This window comes from Crinia signifera, chromosome 1 (genome assembly GCF_055691185.1).
Source record: "Crinia signifera chromosome 1, ASM5569118v1, whole genome shotgun sequence".
Taxonomy (NCBI): domain Eukaryota; kingdom Metazoa; phylum Chordata; class Amphibia; order Anura; family Myobatrachidae; genus Crinia; species Crinia signifera.
The window spans coordinates 451,908,495-451,922,525 of NC_139217.1; the positions used below are offsets into that span (position 1 = coordinate 451,908,495).

General features: G+C 45.4%; 1 protein-coding gene across 2 annotated transcripts in view; it reads right to left on the minus strand.

The window, feature by feature from the left end:
• Positions 1–14,031, minus strand: part of SPEF2 (sperm flagellar and cilia associated 2) — a 123,123-nt gene that overhangs the window by 25,597 nt on the left and 83,495 nt on the right. For both annotated transcript variants that reach the window (XM_083154924.1, XM_083154918.1), the window contains exons 20-23: positions 9,294–9,421; positions 8,328–8,466; positions 7,339–7,476; positions 939–1,099 (exon numbers count right to left, since the gene is read on the minus strand). In XM_083154924.1, the coding sequence (XP_083011050.1) occupies positions 939–1,099; positions 7,339–7,476; positions 8,328–8,466; positions 9,294–9,421 (566 nt within the window). The remainder of the gene's footprint in view (positions 1–938; positions 1,100–7,338; positions 7,477–8,327; positions 8,467–9,293; positions 9,422–14,031) is intronic.

Genomic DNA, 14,031 nt, shown 5'->3' on the forward strand with positions numbered 1-14,031 from the left:
AATGCAAGGGAGATAAGGAGAGATAAACGTCCAGCCAATCACCTGCTAACTGCCATGTTACAGGCTGTATTTGAAAAAAGTCAGCAAGGAGCTGATTGGCTGGACGTTTATCTCTCTTTATCACCCTTGCATTTATCTCTTGTAAAGACTTAATACATCTGCCCCATTATGATTTAAATCACTGTGACTTTAAACATGATGGTTATATTCTAATGCTTTTGTGGTCACAGTGCTTTAATAAAATTACTTCTTGTCGGCATTTCATGTTTATCATTCCGCAATAAGTAACTACAGTGCATCCACAAAGTATTCACAGCGCTTCACTTTTTCCACATTTTGATATGTTACAGCCTTATTCTAGAAAGGAATAAATACATTTTTTCCCTCAAAATTCTAAACACAATTCTCCATAATGACAACATGGAAAAAGTTTTTGGGAGATTTTGTATATATAAAACCTAAAGTTAGTGTTGGTACTTTTACAAAAATAATTGTATTTTATAGTCCTAAGTCAGCCATTTAACATGAAGAAGGCTAGGCTTGTGAATGGTGTGGCATACTTTATCAACATTCTTTATGTCGACATTAAGGATGACATGACTGACTGTATCAACATTTATTATGCTGACACAGGTGTCCCCTCGATCTCATGATTAAATGAGGTTGAACTGAGCAGTATTTTAAACATTTACATTTATAAAGGGGGTGTCCTAAGACTGGCAGCAATATATACGGCCAATGTAACAGCCTCTGAGTTTGGCGGCCGTGTGGGATAGTGGTTGAATGCGGAGGTTTTTTTAAAGGGGCAATAATTTACAAGGCAATAATAATAATAATTAAGCTCTGCCGGACTACGTTTTGCACATTTGCAAATAACCTTTATTATGTTTCTGTTATATTAATACTGCTATTTATATTATAGCAGAGGTCCTCGGTACCTTTTTGGCTTGTCAGGTTCCTCTGGTTGGCTGGTTATAGAAATGTCCAGTAGTGGGATGCGAGCAAACTCCTGCCTGCTCTCAGATGGAACTTTCTTCTCCATACCTTCATAATAATCATGAAGAAACCTCACTGTGTCCTGAAAACGATCCACTTCCACCTTTGTACATGAATAACATAAACACAGATGTTACTGTACTGATCCGTTTGCTGGAACCTTTCAGAATCTGTTTTCTGGATAAAAACACTTTGTGATGATATTCAGGGCCATCTTAATGTGTGGGCAAACCGGGCAGCTGCCCAGGGTCCTGTGGTTCTAGGGGTCTTTGAGCAGGGGAGGGCTGGATCAGTGGGTTATCTTACCTCCCTCTCGGAGCTTCTTGGGAGACAGGTAGAGAATTCCGCCAAGCTGCCCTGATTGGGAGTTATACACAGCGTATTATGCAAACTTTTTTTTGTCAGAAGCAAAGTAACCTACTAGTATGTTTTTGGATTATGGGAAGAAACTGGAGCACCCAGGGATATTAGGTTTGGCCATTAGATAAGGGTTGCGGTTAGCGATTCCCTGCATCGGGATACTGGTGTCAGTATTCTGACTGCCGGCATCTTCATCACCAGTCATAAGTATACACACACACAAAACAAATGACTTGGCCGGGTGCCCACCGATGGGGAGATCCCCGTGCTGTATAACTGCCAAAGAATAGGTGTCACTCCGGGACTAGTGCAAAAAATAACTCAGGCTGACTGCAAGGTTATCCCATTGAGGGCACTTGCAGTCAGCCTGAGTTGCCGGTTCCCACCACAGAAGCCCATGTTAAATTAATAACATGGGCTTCTACAGGTGTGCATACGTTCTCGAAGTAATGGTTCTGTAGTAGGACTACAAGTCTCAGCAGGCCCATTAATGAAGGGACTTGTTGTTCTGTAAGTCTCAGCATCTTGGGGAGGCATGCTGGGCCCTGTAGTTCTACTAGAGAACCCAATATCTATTTTTAACACTGTTATTTTAACACTTTTTTCATCATCAGCCTGCCACCCACAGCCCAGGGATGGTAAGGACAGCCCCCAACTTCCTTTATTTGGGGGGGTCCCCACTCCACCAGGGACCCAGCCCGGGCTGATCATCCAGGCTTTGGCCGGGGGACTTTATGTAAAAAGTGTCCCCCGTCTGGAGCATGATGCTGCTGGCTGTTTGAGTCCGGTGCTGGGGGGACACCTACTCTTTTTGTCCCTGTATTTCTGCAACCAGGAGCGGCTTAATGAGCCTGGGTTTGGTTATGCTCATGGGGGAGACCACGCAGATTTTATTTTTCTATTATTATTTATTTGTCTTATGTTTGCACAGTGAAGCATCGCACAGATCTGACTGATCGGTGCAGTCTTCAGCCAAATGCACCGGGAAAATGAGGAGTATTTTCCAGTCGTATTCACTGCAGAATTTGTAGCCGAATTCAGCAGAATGAATGATTGTTAATTAGCCGATGGGAAGTCCTCTAAGGCCATATACGTCTGAGTTCTATCGAGGGTGTATTCATTCATATAGCTGAATTTGGCTGAATTTGCCATTCATAGGCACAATACACCACTGGTCATATTTAAGGGAATCAGGCCCTTATTCTGGCAAATTCCTTCTCAAATGGACAAAACCATGCTGCACTGCAGGTGGGGCAGATGTAACTTGTGCAGAGAGAATTAGATTTGGGTGGCATTTTACAGTACTTCAAAGTGAGATCTATATTGCAGTGTAAATATAATGCAGCCAGTATTTACCCTGCACAGAAACAAAATAACTCACCCAAATCTAACTCTCTCTCTGCAGTGCCGCATGGTTTTGTCCATTTGAGAAGGAATTTGCCTTTGCGAGTGAACCAGAATAAGGGCATCAATGTAAAGCTGACTGAGCAGTGCCTCTCTTGTCATTTAAAAGGCAAACTAAGCTAAAAACCAATGAAAAGTGGTAAACTATGCTAAATATAGCCCACATGGCGATGTCACATCCCCGCCTAAATCAACGTAGTTCATTATAAGAACATATTGGCACTATTCTAACGCAACACATTTAATGAGATTACTATTAATATGGAATGTTCTTGTAATTCTATGAAATGTAGCTTCTAAGTATAATTCTGCAACAAATACCCTGAAAGTGACTATGGGGCATTTCCACAAAGCATTCATAAATAGCAGCAATTGCATATTGTTGGTGTGACACATATAGAGGTTGCACAGCGGTTGTACAAGCTTAGCAATGGCAGCAGCACCTGCCAGTAGGATTTATTACACCAGCAGTGGAAACATATGAGCAACCGACAAAACTGCGATGCCAGAGCCTGGGAACGCAAGACAAACCACATTCACAATCATTACAGTGTAGGGAGACTGCTAGGCTGCACGGCCATTATATAAGTTACTGCAGATCTCTGGAAAGCATCCACCTGTGGATGAGTAGTCTGCAGGTTTTATTAATGGAAGGGAAAGCTTAGACCACAACACACGTTACTGTCTATGTAACTACATCTGACATTCATATAATATCATACCTCCCAACTTTTGACCTGAAGAAATAGGGACACTCGCGAGTGCCCGAAAAGGGGTGGGGCGTATGCAAATGAGGGTGAGGCTTATGCTAATTAGCCGCGACCTCATTTTCATACGAGAATAGACGCTGTGCGCATGCGCACAGCGTCTATTCTACTAGATTCGGGGGTCTCCCAACTGCCACCCCCCGCAGCGGGACAATGCCTGCCGCGGGTGGGACAGCGGGACAGGACCCGAAAATCGGGACTGTCCCTCTAAAATCGTGACAGTTGGGAGGTATGTAATATATGTAGAGTTGGATTAGCCTAAAGGGGGGCTGGAGAGGTGAGGACATAGTTGCCTACCCTCCTGCATTCTGCAGGAGACTCCCTGAAATAGCAGCAATCTCCCTCTCTCCCTCATTAGTCTAGCAATCTCCCTCATGTCACCTAGCCCACATTACACTGTTACATCATAGTTACCTCCCCTCCTGCATTCTGCAGGAGACTCCCTGACATAGCAGCAATCTCCCTCTCTCCCTCATTAGTCTAGCAATCTCCCTCATGTCACCTAGCCCACATTACACTGTTACATCATAGTTACCTCCCCTCCTGCATTCTGCAGGAGACTCCCTGACATAGCAGCAATCTCCCTCTCTCGCTCATTAGTCTAGCAATCTCCCTCATGTCACCTAGCCCACATTACACTGTTACATCATAGTTACCTCCCCTCCTGCATTCTGCAGGAGACTCCCTGACATAGCAGCAATCTCCCTCTCTCCCTCATTAGTCTAGCAATCTCCCTCATGTCACCTAGCCCACATTACACTGTTACATCATAGTTACCTCACCTCCTGCATTCTGCAGGAGACTCCCTGACATAACAGCAATCTCCCTCTCTCCCTTATTAGTCTAGCAATCTCCCTCATGTCACCTAGCCCACATTACACTGTTACATCATAGTTACCTCCCCTCCCGCATTCTGCAGGAGACTCCCTGAAATAGCAGCAATCTCCCTCTCTCCCTCATTAGTCTAGCAATCTCCCTCATGTCACCTAGCCCACATTACACTGTTACATCATAGTTACCTCCCCTCCTGCATTCTGCAGGAGACTCCCTGACATAGCAGCAATCTCCCTCTCTCCCTCATTAGTCTAGCAATCTCCCTCATGTCACCTAGCCCACATTACACTGTTACATCATAGTTACCTCCCCTCCTGCATTCTGCAGGAGACTCCCTGACATAGCAGCAATCTCCCTCTCTCCCTCATTAGTCTAGCAATCTCCCTCATGTCACCTAGCCCACATTACACTGTTACATCATAGTTACCTCCCCTCCTGCATTCTGCAGGAGACTCCCTGACATAACAGCAATCTCCCTCTCTCCCTTATTAGTCTAGCAATCTCCCTCATGTCACCTAGCCCACATTACACTGTTACATCATAGTTACCTCCCCTCCCGCATTCTGCAGGAGACTCCCTGAAATAGCAGCAATCTCCCTCTCTCCCTCATTAGTCTAGCAATCTCCCTCATGTCACCTAGCCCACATTACACTGTTACATCATAGTTACCTCCCCTCCTGCATTCTGCAGGAGACTCCCTGACATAGCAGCAATCTCCCTCTCTCCCTCATTAGTCTAGCAATCTCCCTCATGCCACCTAGCCCACATTACACTGTTACATCATAGTTACCTCCCCTCCTGCATTCTGCAGGAGACTCCCTGACATAGCAGCAATCTCCCTCTCTCCCTCATTAGTCTAGCAATCTCCCTCATGCCATCTAGCCCACATTACACTGTTACATCATAGTTACCTCCCCTCCTGCATTCTGCAGGAGACTCCCTGACATAGCGGCAATCTCCCTCTCTCCCTCATTAGTCTAGCAATCTCCCTCATGTCACCTAGCCCACATTATGCTGTTACATCATAGTTACCTCCCACCCTGCAATCTGCAGGAGACTCACTGACATAGCAGCAATCTCCCTTTCACCCTCATTGGTCTAGCAATCTCCCTCATTTCACCTAGCCCACATTATGTAACTGTTACTGTACATTTTTGGGAAAAAAGGTAATAAGAGCTAGATACAGTACATTTACATTGAATCCACTGTGCCATTTCCCAGAACTGGTGATAATACACAATGGGGCAGATGTATTAAGCCTTAAAAAAGATAAATGCAAGGCTGATAAAGAGAGATAAATGTCCAGCCAATCAGCTACTTATTGACATTTTTCAAACACAACCTATAACATGACAGTTAGAAGCTGATTGGCTGAATGTTTATCTCTCTTTATCACCCTCACATTTATGTCTTTTTAAGACTTAATACATCTGCCCTATTGATCCTTATGGCTACATGCATGGCTTGTGGACATTTATATGGAACCACATGTAAAACACAATAGATGAACAATCCCTGACACGTATCAGTGACTTTTCTTTACCAAGTATAGTATCTCTTACTAACTGCTTTGGGCTCATCTACATTAGAATATAAGTCATAATAAAAGATTCCTCTCAGATGTAGCAGTACACACCCACGCTTCTAGGTGCTACGTTCACAATCTCTCCATATATGGAACTAGACACACCCTTTGGGTGGAGCATGACACACCCCCTCAATAGGGCACTTTGCAAAATACCAACTATAATCTCCCTGAAACTAGTTTTCAAAAGTAGGCAAGTATGGGTGAGGGGTGTTCTTGGGACAAGGGGAATCTCAATATGCCTAATTTGACCTGTGGACAGGGGTGGACAGATGACATTAACAGGCATTGAAAATGATCACATGCAGATGATACGGGTGTGGTACAGGGGTCCGCAGTTGGGATCCCGACAGTCATTAGCCGGACATCGGGATCCTGACTGGCCGGACCCAGACAGCATGGTGAGCGCAACTTTTTGGCTTCATACTATGTGGCATAATGTGAATTTTGGCTCATTCTATTGGAATTCTGCATCATTTTATGTGGCATAAGGCAAACTTTGGGTCATTTCGTGTGGCATAATGTTTAATTTTGGCTTACTTTGTGTGGCATAATGTGAATTTTTACTCATTCTATGTGGGATAATGTGAATTTTTACTCATTCTATGTGGCATAATGTGAATTTTGGATCATACGGTGTGGCATAATGGGAGAGGGAGGTGGTGGACAGCAGCGGGCAGCTCTGTTGTCACGGGGCGTGCGAGACATCATAAGACATCAGTGCCCGCCCCAAATTCGGAGGAAAGTCTAATATTACTTTTCATACCGAACAGAGGAAAAATAATTCCATAGTAAGATGTTTCCTCTGTGCGGCCGCATGTAAGTGTACACATCTGCTCGCATCACAGGGATTCGGATGGCAGAGGGTGCGCATTTGGCGGGACAGTGTTTACCTACTTGCTAGGCTGCATATATACTCAGCCTAGCGGGCAGGTCTGAATTACCCCATTTAAGCCCACAAGGCTCTGTGTAACCTTGCCATCGCATGTGCTGTAGAAGATAAACCTTGTATGCAGCAGCGTCTGGTTCTGTATCAGTATTTGGGTTTATGTAAATCATGGAACCAAATTGGCATCTGCCCATGCACTGGATCAGCTATACTACAGACAGGAGTTCACTAGTACATACAGTGCCCATTATCTGTAAAAGGGGCATTCCTGGGCAGTAACTGGATGGCAACCATATGAACGCACAGAAATGTTCCATCTCCTGTCGTGTTGTTGGCGTATATGCCGACTTCTGTGCTCAATCATAATGTATGTGAAATTGGACGCCTGTCTCATATAGATCTTTTGCATCCAGCATGGTGCAAGCTGCAGATGTGTTCAACTCAAAATCAGGCTCCTGTGAGGATCTCCCTCAATGATGTAATGTTCTGTTTGTTGCACCTACCTGCATCAGCGAGAAGAAATGGTTCATCAGTATCCCCAAGTGATCCTGCAGCCAACCTTCATTCATGATATCAGAACGCTCCAGCTCTGCTTCTTCCTTCCGGGTGTCACAGATGTCCCACAGACGGTCTCTGAGATCCTGGTGTTGGTAAAAACGCAGATAACGCAGAATTACAAATACATAAAGCAGATGTCAGCAATTATACTATAATTATAAGATCACAAGCAAAATGTAATGGGTGTGGTACAGGGGTCTGACAGTCGGGATCCCGACAGTCATCAGCATCCCGACTGGCCGGACCCAGACAGCATGGTGAGTGCAGCTAAGCCCCTTGCGGGCTCGCTGCGCTCACCACGCTGCGCTCGCCACACTGCGGGCACGGTGGTTTGCTAGGCGAGCCACCTATTCTATTCTCCCTCAATGGGGGTCGAGGACGAGGGAAAATAGCCGGTGGCACCCGGCTGTCTGTGTTTTGACTGTCGGGACCCCGTCTGGCACCCAAATGTAATAGGGTGTGAGAATCAGAAAGTGAGAGATTTTGGGAGAGTTTTCCCATTTTTTTTAAAGTGGCAATCATTTACATGGAAAAAAATTGCTAAAAATCATCGGTTTTGGCTCCGATTGCCGCTTTAAAAAAAAAGTGAAAACTCTCCCAAAATCTCTTACTTTCTGATTCTCACACCCTTTTACATTTGGCCCCAAACATTAGACCGTTTAATTTTTACACTGCAATTTTTTGATTATTCATTTGAACACACTCCACCCAAATCTAATCTCTCTGCACTTGTTACATCTGCCCCCATGCAGCGAAGCATGGCTTTGCCCAGTTGCTAGCTTTTTTGCTTTTCTATCAAACATGAATCATGCCTTATGTTTATGTACTTTTGTCATTGAACTGATTATTACATTACAAAACATACAAAAACAAGAATAAGAAAATCACAAGTACTATATTTACTATACATGAAATCCTCATTGCGGACACCTACATCCAGTCTTTGGTGCCATTCCGCTTTCGTCTCCTCGTCTTCCCACATGTCCTCCGGCACAGAACTGAAGTCAGACTGCCACTGAGAGACAAACTCCTGCTTGTGGTCCGGACGCCGCAGGTAATGCTTATATTTATCTCTGGATAAAAGAATAGATTGTATCTTTAAATGTACTGATGGACCTCATTAAATAGAATCAAACGTTAGCCAATTAGCTGTAACACAATGGAGTGGCTTAGTATTGCACTGCACAGAATGTATTCTGATTGTTAAAAACAATGGGTCTGATTCACACCCATATGCAGGGGTTAGAATTTGCCAATTTTTAAAAAACAACTCATGCACACAGTACGCTGTGCGTATGGGTGGGGTCACCTTGCGAACGGACCATGCGAAGGCTAGCCGTTGCTTGCCACTCGCAAGGTGATTGACAGGCGCAGAGCATTTGGGGGCATAACGTCAGCCTTTTCCAGGAGGGTCCCGTAAACCGCGGACAATCCCTAGCCTCCTTCTCACCACGGCCTTCGCAGCGTTGAGTGGGTCCAGACTTACGCAGCGATACAAGCAAGGGGAAAATCATTCGATGGCCTGATTCTCCCTCGGCGGGGCAGCGCTTTCCAGCTTGCTGCCCTCTGAATACTCGCAGCCTAGCAAGAATGTCTGAATCAGGCCCAATGTGCATTCATTCTGTTTTACAGCAAATCATTAAATGTCTTCTCAAAGCAACCATGTACAACATTTACAGAGCACAATATACAGCCTGATAGAGCGAACAGGAAAGCCTAACAGGTGATTTTATTTAAGTACAAACAAAAATGGACAAGGTTGGAAACACTTTGAACACATTCAACAATACATATTCTACTGTAGTTGTGTTTTGTCTGAAGACTTCGTTCATTAACATGTCAAACAATATAAACCCAGCAGACAAGTGTAAGCGTTAGGATATAAGTGATATAATTGTACCTGATATCATACAGATAATGGATTACAATGAACCGTTCTTTTCTCATACTCCTCAGTCCGGCTTTAATGGCAGTTACATATGTATTTTCTATGGTCTGCCAATAGGGTACTAGGAACTCTGGAATTTCCTATTAAAAAAAAATTAAACAAAATTAAAATGGAACGTATTCCCTTAATACTAATACAGAGGGTTCCACACTGTGTGGGTTGGTGGTTCAGGACTACAGTAAATGAAATTATTTACCGTAAGTACAAAGTGATAGGCAAAACCAGTGCTGGTAGCTGCCAATCACAAACCATGTGGACATTGGGAAGGACAGCTGTATACCACCACGTAACTGACCCCAATGAGTGCGTAGACACTAGATAATAAGCACAATATATCATTAACGATATCTTTATAGTGCATATCATTAACTATGTATCGTATAGAGTGTGGGTGACAGGTACGGACAATTTAATTAATTAAATATTGAAAAAAATTCTGATACTCTGACATCGTGATTAAAGAACCTTTGAGTTCCACTTTACTATTAGTATGTTTATAGGTTTCTGTTTTCCATCACAAACTTTATTTTGAAGGAAAAAGATTCAAATTTAAAATAACTTTAAACACTGTCTGCTGATAACAATATAGGTCAGTGGTGTAACTACTGTAAGGCAGCCCCAGCAGCCGCTTGGGGGAGCAAGCAGCAGCAGGGTCTGTGTGGGCGCCGGCACCCGCCCGACGCACTGACATGCTGCTGCCTGCCGCTGCCCACTGACTGAGCACTGGTGGCGAGTCAGTGACAAATCCCCCCACTGATTCTATTGAATGTACACAGAGCCGGCCATTGGCTACTGTGTACAGGATGGGCAGGCAGATGGGCGTGCTCGGGCGGCCTGGGATGCGGCGGAGCCAAGGGAAGCAGCAGTGTATGCTGGTCTCTCTTCCTCTGTCCTGCTTCAGCTTCTCCGTTATGTTTGTGACATCATCACGTCACACGCTGGGGAAACATGCGGGAGAGGAGCCTGGAGGGGGCGGGGGCGCCACAAACTTTTTTGGCAGGGGGGAGCAAAATTTATAGTTACGCCATTGATATAGGTGTGTCCTAATACATCTATCCTTTCTGCACCTTATAGCAAAAAATGCCTGGTGCATCCCAGGGGTTGACAATCCTATGCTGCATACGCTTTCCTCAATTTTGAGTCTTAGGGCTAAATTCATGTTATTAAACAATGGCCGATGTTCACACAACGGGGCGATTGTCAGTAGACTGTGCATGTGCTGCTGTCGCAAAGAGGGCTTCATGGAAAAGTGACTGCAAGGAGGTGTTAATGGGGAGTAATGCAGGGCCGTCATATCCCTTTTTTGGGGTTTGTGTATAAGCAGTTAGTGGCAATCATGTATGCAGAGAAACCTGGCGTCAGTGTCGCTACTGCCACAGCCAGTCTGCATGGCCATAGGCTGGTGTTTTTTGCATTTAGGCTGCGAATGATTACACAATTGTGAATGGGTTGCTCTGATGGGCATCTTATTTCCTTTCTGGGCTCCAGCTTCGCTAACATTTGCAGCTCCGACACCTAGAAAATCACAATTGCAGCTGCGTACAAATTTGAATTTGGCAATTTGGGGGTCATTCTGGTTTATTCGGTTCCCCACACGTTCGCATGAGAGAGCAATGTTTTTATCTGTGCATGCGCATAATGATTTATGTGTATGTGCAGGGTCCCTGGGCGAACGGACACTGCGACTGCAATAGTCACCGAACTGTCCACATGAGTGATGCGGGCTGAGGGCCTGGGGTGACGGAGTCAAGTCGCCCATGGGAACGGGTGTTCATTTACGACCATCAAAACGATTTCTCCTGCTGTGAGGTGATGTGTCTTTGTGACGCAAGGGGATATGGAGGTAGCGGGGGTGGCGGGGGCGGGGGGGGGGGGGGGGGGGGGTGGTGGCAATTCAGCATTCAGAAGGGCAGGCCCTCTGGGACTTGGTAAACTGCAAGCTTTGCAGCTTGCCAAGTCAACCAGAATCAGGGCCCTAGTGCAAAGTGTAGTAGGTACCTACAGTAGGATTAGGGATTAGGGGGGAGGGGGTTTGAGGCAATGTGTGGTCACAGCTATCGGACCTGACTGATGAGTTACTGCACACTTTTTCTTTCAATGTGATACCGTTACTTCAAATCTGGGTCTTACTTTGCTTATAGTGTGTTATGAGCCTGATTCAGAAATGGATGTAAATGCATTCCCAGCTGCACGTTTCTATGCAGCGCATGTACAAAAATATGCAAATGTTGCTACCGCCTGGAATTGTACTGCCGCCGGCAGGTTTGGAAATCCCAATGTCTGTGCACAAAGACGTAGCATCATCATTGATTGGTTGATTATCCAATTTTTGACTAGCCATAAAGTGATATAGCCAGTGTCATACTGGGACTCTAAGGGCCCAACAGGGAATGTTATCATTGGGCCCAGTGCGTGACGCATATGAAGCAACATGACATCATGATGGGAACGTGACATCCACCTGCATGGTTCCTCTGGGAACATAGCCAAAATCAGCCTTCGCGCCTGCAGCCGCCGGCAGGTTAGTCAATATCTGAAGACTGCCCGGCGGCGATAACAAAGTCATGTTGCCGCCACCAGATCAGTCAGTAGCGGATGACGGCACAGTGGAATTAAGTAGTAAAAGTTTGTGTAAGGCCCCACCCCTCTAAGAAAGTTGGCGGGTCCTACTGGGGACCACCATTGAATCCCCTGGTTCTCCGGAAGGCCAATGAAGCCTGAATGCAGCCTGGAAGCAGGTAATAAGATGCAGGAGACAACACAACTGCATACTGGATCACAGTTAGTGTCAAACTGTTCAGTGTCACCACGATGATCGCTCTACCACAATAAAATAAGGTTTGCGTACATCTCTAAATCGGGCTTTATGTACCAGTATTTTTTAGCAAAGGAATTGGTATTAGCTCGCAGATAAAGCATAACAATGCAAGGTGTGGGTAACTCGTACCAGACCTGTTGTTTGCCTTTTACCGTAGACAGTGTAGTTCTTTCTCAGTTTTGGTACTTTTTCCTCAATTTGAAATTCACTTGCAGATGTGTCCATATTCATCTAGCCTCCTTGCAGGTAAAACAGCCCTTCTAGTCATGCCATGCCATGCTTATGCTGATAAAAATGATATGTGGCGTGCCTATATTCTTTGTGTGACTGCTCCTATATCCGTATACAAAATGCTATGTTACTGTGTTTTACTGGAAAACACTGTAATCTAGCATTTTAAATGCATAAAAGCAGAAAAGGTGCCATTGCATACAGAATATAGTCATGCTGCATATCATTTTAATCTGTGGAAGCTGCTTGTGCACCCCAGTATTGCAAATCAGACACATTGTAATGGAAATAGTTGCATGCCAAGATATGCTATCTCTTATATATTTGGCTACATCTGTCACTCAAAGTGTGTCTGGAGCTCTAACGCTGGGTGGAGCCTCTGACTCACATGACTGACTCACATGACAGAGAACCAGCCCAGTGAGCCCACAGACAGTGCCAGACACCCTCTGCCTCTCCATGTTACACAGCAAAGACACAGCTACTCACCAGACACACCAGGTGAGCGCCCCACACCGCCATACCTCCCAACATGACCCTCTCCAGGAGGGACAGAATGCTCTGTTTGTGGACTTCCATCTTAATTTATGATTGTCATCACCTGTTTTAAACAGGGTAATTGATAAGAAAGGTGTTTAAGTACAGGTGATGGTAATCCATAAATTAAGAAGAAAGTCCAGAAACAGAGCAATGTGTCCCTCCTGGAGAGGGTCATGTTGGGAGGTATGCACCTCCCTCCCTCCCCCCCCCATTCACGGCATCCCCACGATTAAACGGCACATGCAAAACACTGACATGGCTATGGTCGACAATGAAAAAGGTTGACAAGATTTATCTTTCACTTTTTCAATGTTTTCATATTCATTCTCATGTGTCGACATGGACACCAATGAAGTGCCACACTTATGTCAACATTTACATGTGTTGACCTTTCTGTGTTGATTTTTTCTTGTAGCTATTTTTTTTCCAGTGACAACTATGAACTATGTGCACGTCAACCTACACATCATCAACCAATTCTTTGTATAATATATAACACCTGTTCTGTTTTACTGTAGGTGTTTTAAGTCAGATCTTTTACTGCTACTATTACTGTTTATGTAAATGCATTCTGAATGACAGCAACATCCTACCATCCTATATCCTATATAACCAACTAAGTGATTCATCGCGCCCCGTGCCCCCCCTCCCGCAATTCACGGACCCCCCGCGCACCCCCCCTCCCGCGATTCGCAACCCCCCCTCGCGCAATTCACGCCCCCTCCCACGCTTTGCGGACCCCCGCCCTCTCCCGCGATTTGCCGACACCTGCGCCCCCCCCTCCCTTGATTCACGCCCCCCCGCGCCCCTCCCGCAATTCACGGCACCCCTAAGCCCCTCTTTAGTCCCCCGTAAACTCACACACCCCTATCACTACCCAGCTTCCTGCTCTCCTGAACCGTAACTTCCACCACTGGGGAGTCGCTGACGCTGTTTTGCCCACATGCCCCTATCATGCCTCATAGCCCAGCCTCCTGCTCTCATGCACCCGAACTCCCATCCAGTAGGAGGAGACACTGACTAAGGGCCACCATCCTGTACTCCTGTACTGCCACGCTGGACCCTCACCCACTGGCAGAAGCTACACAGTATCTCCCACCC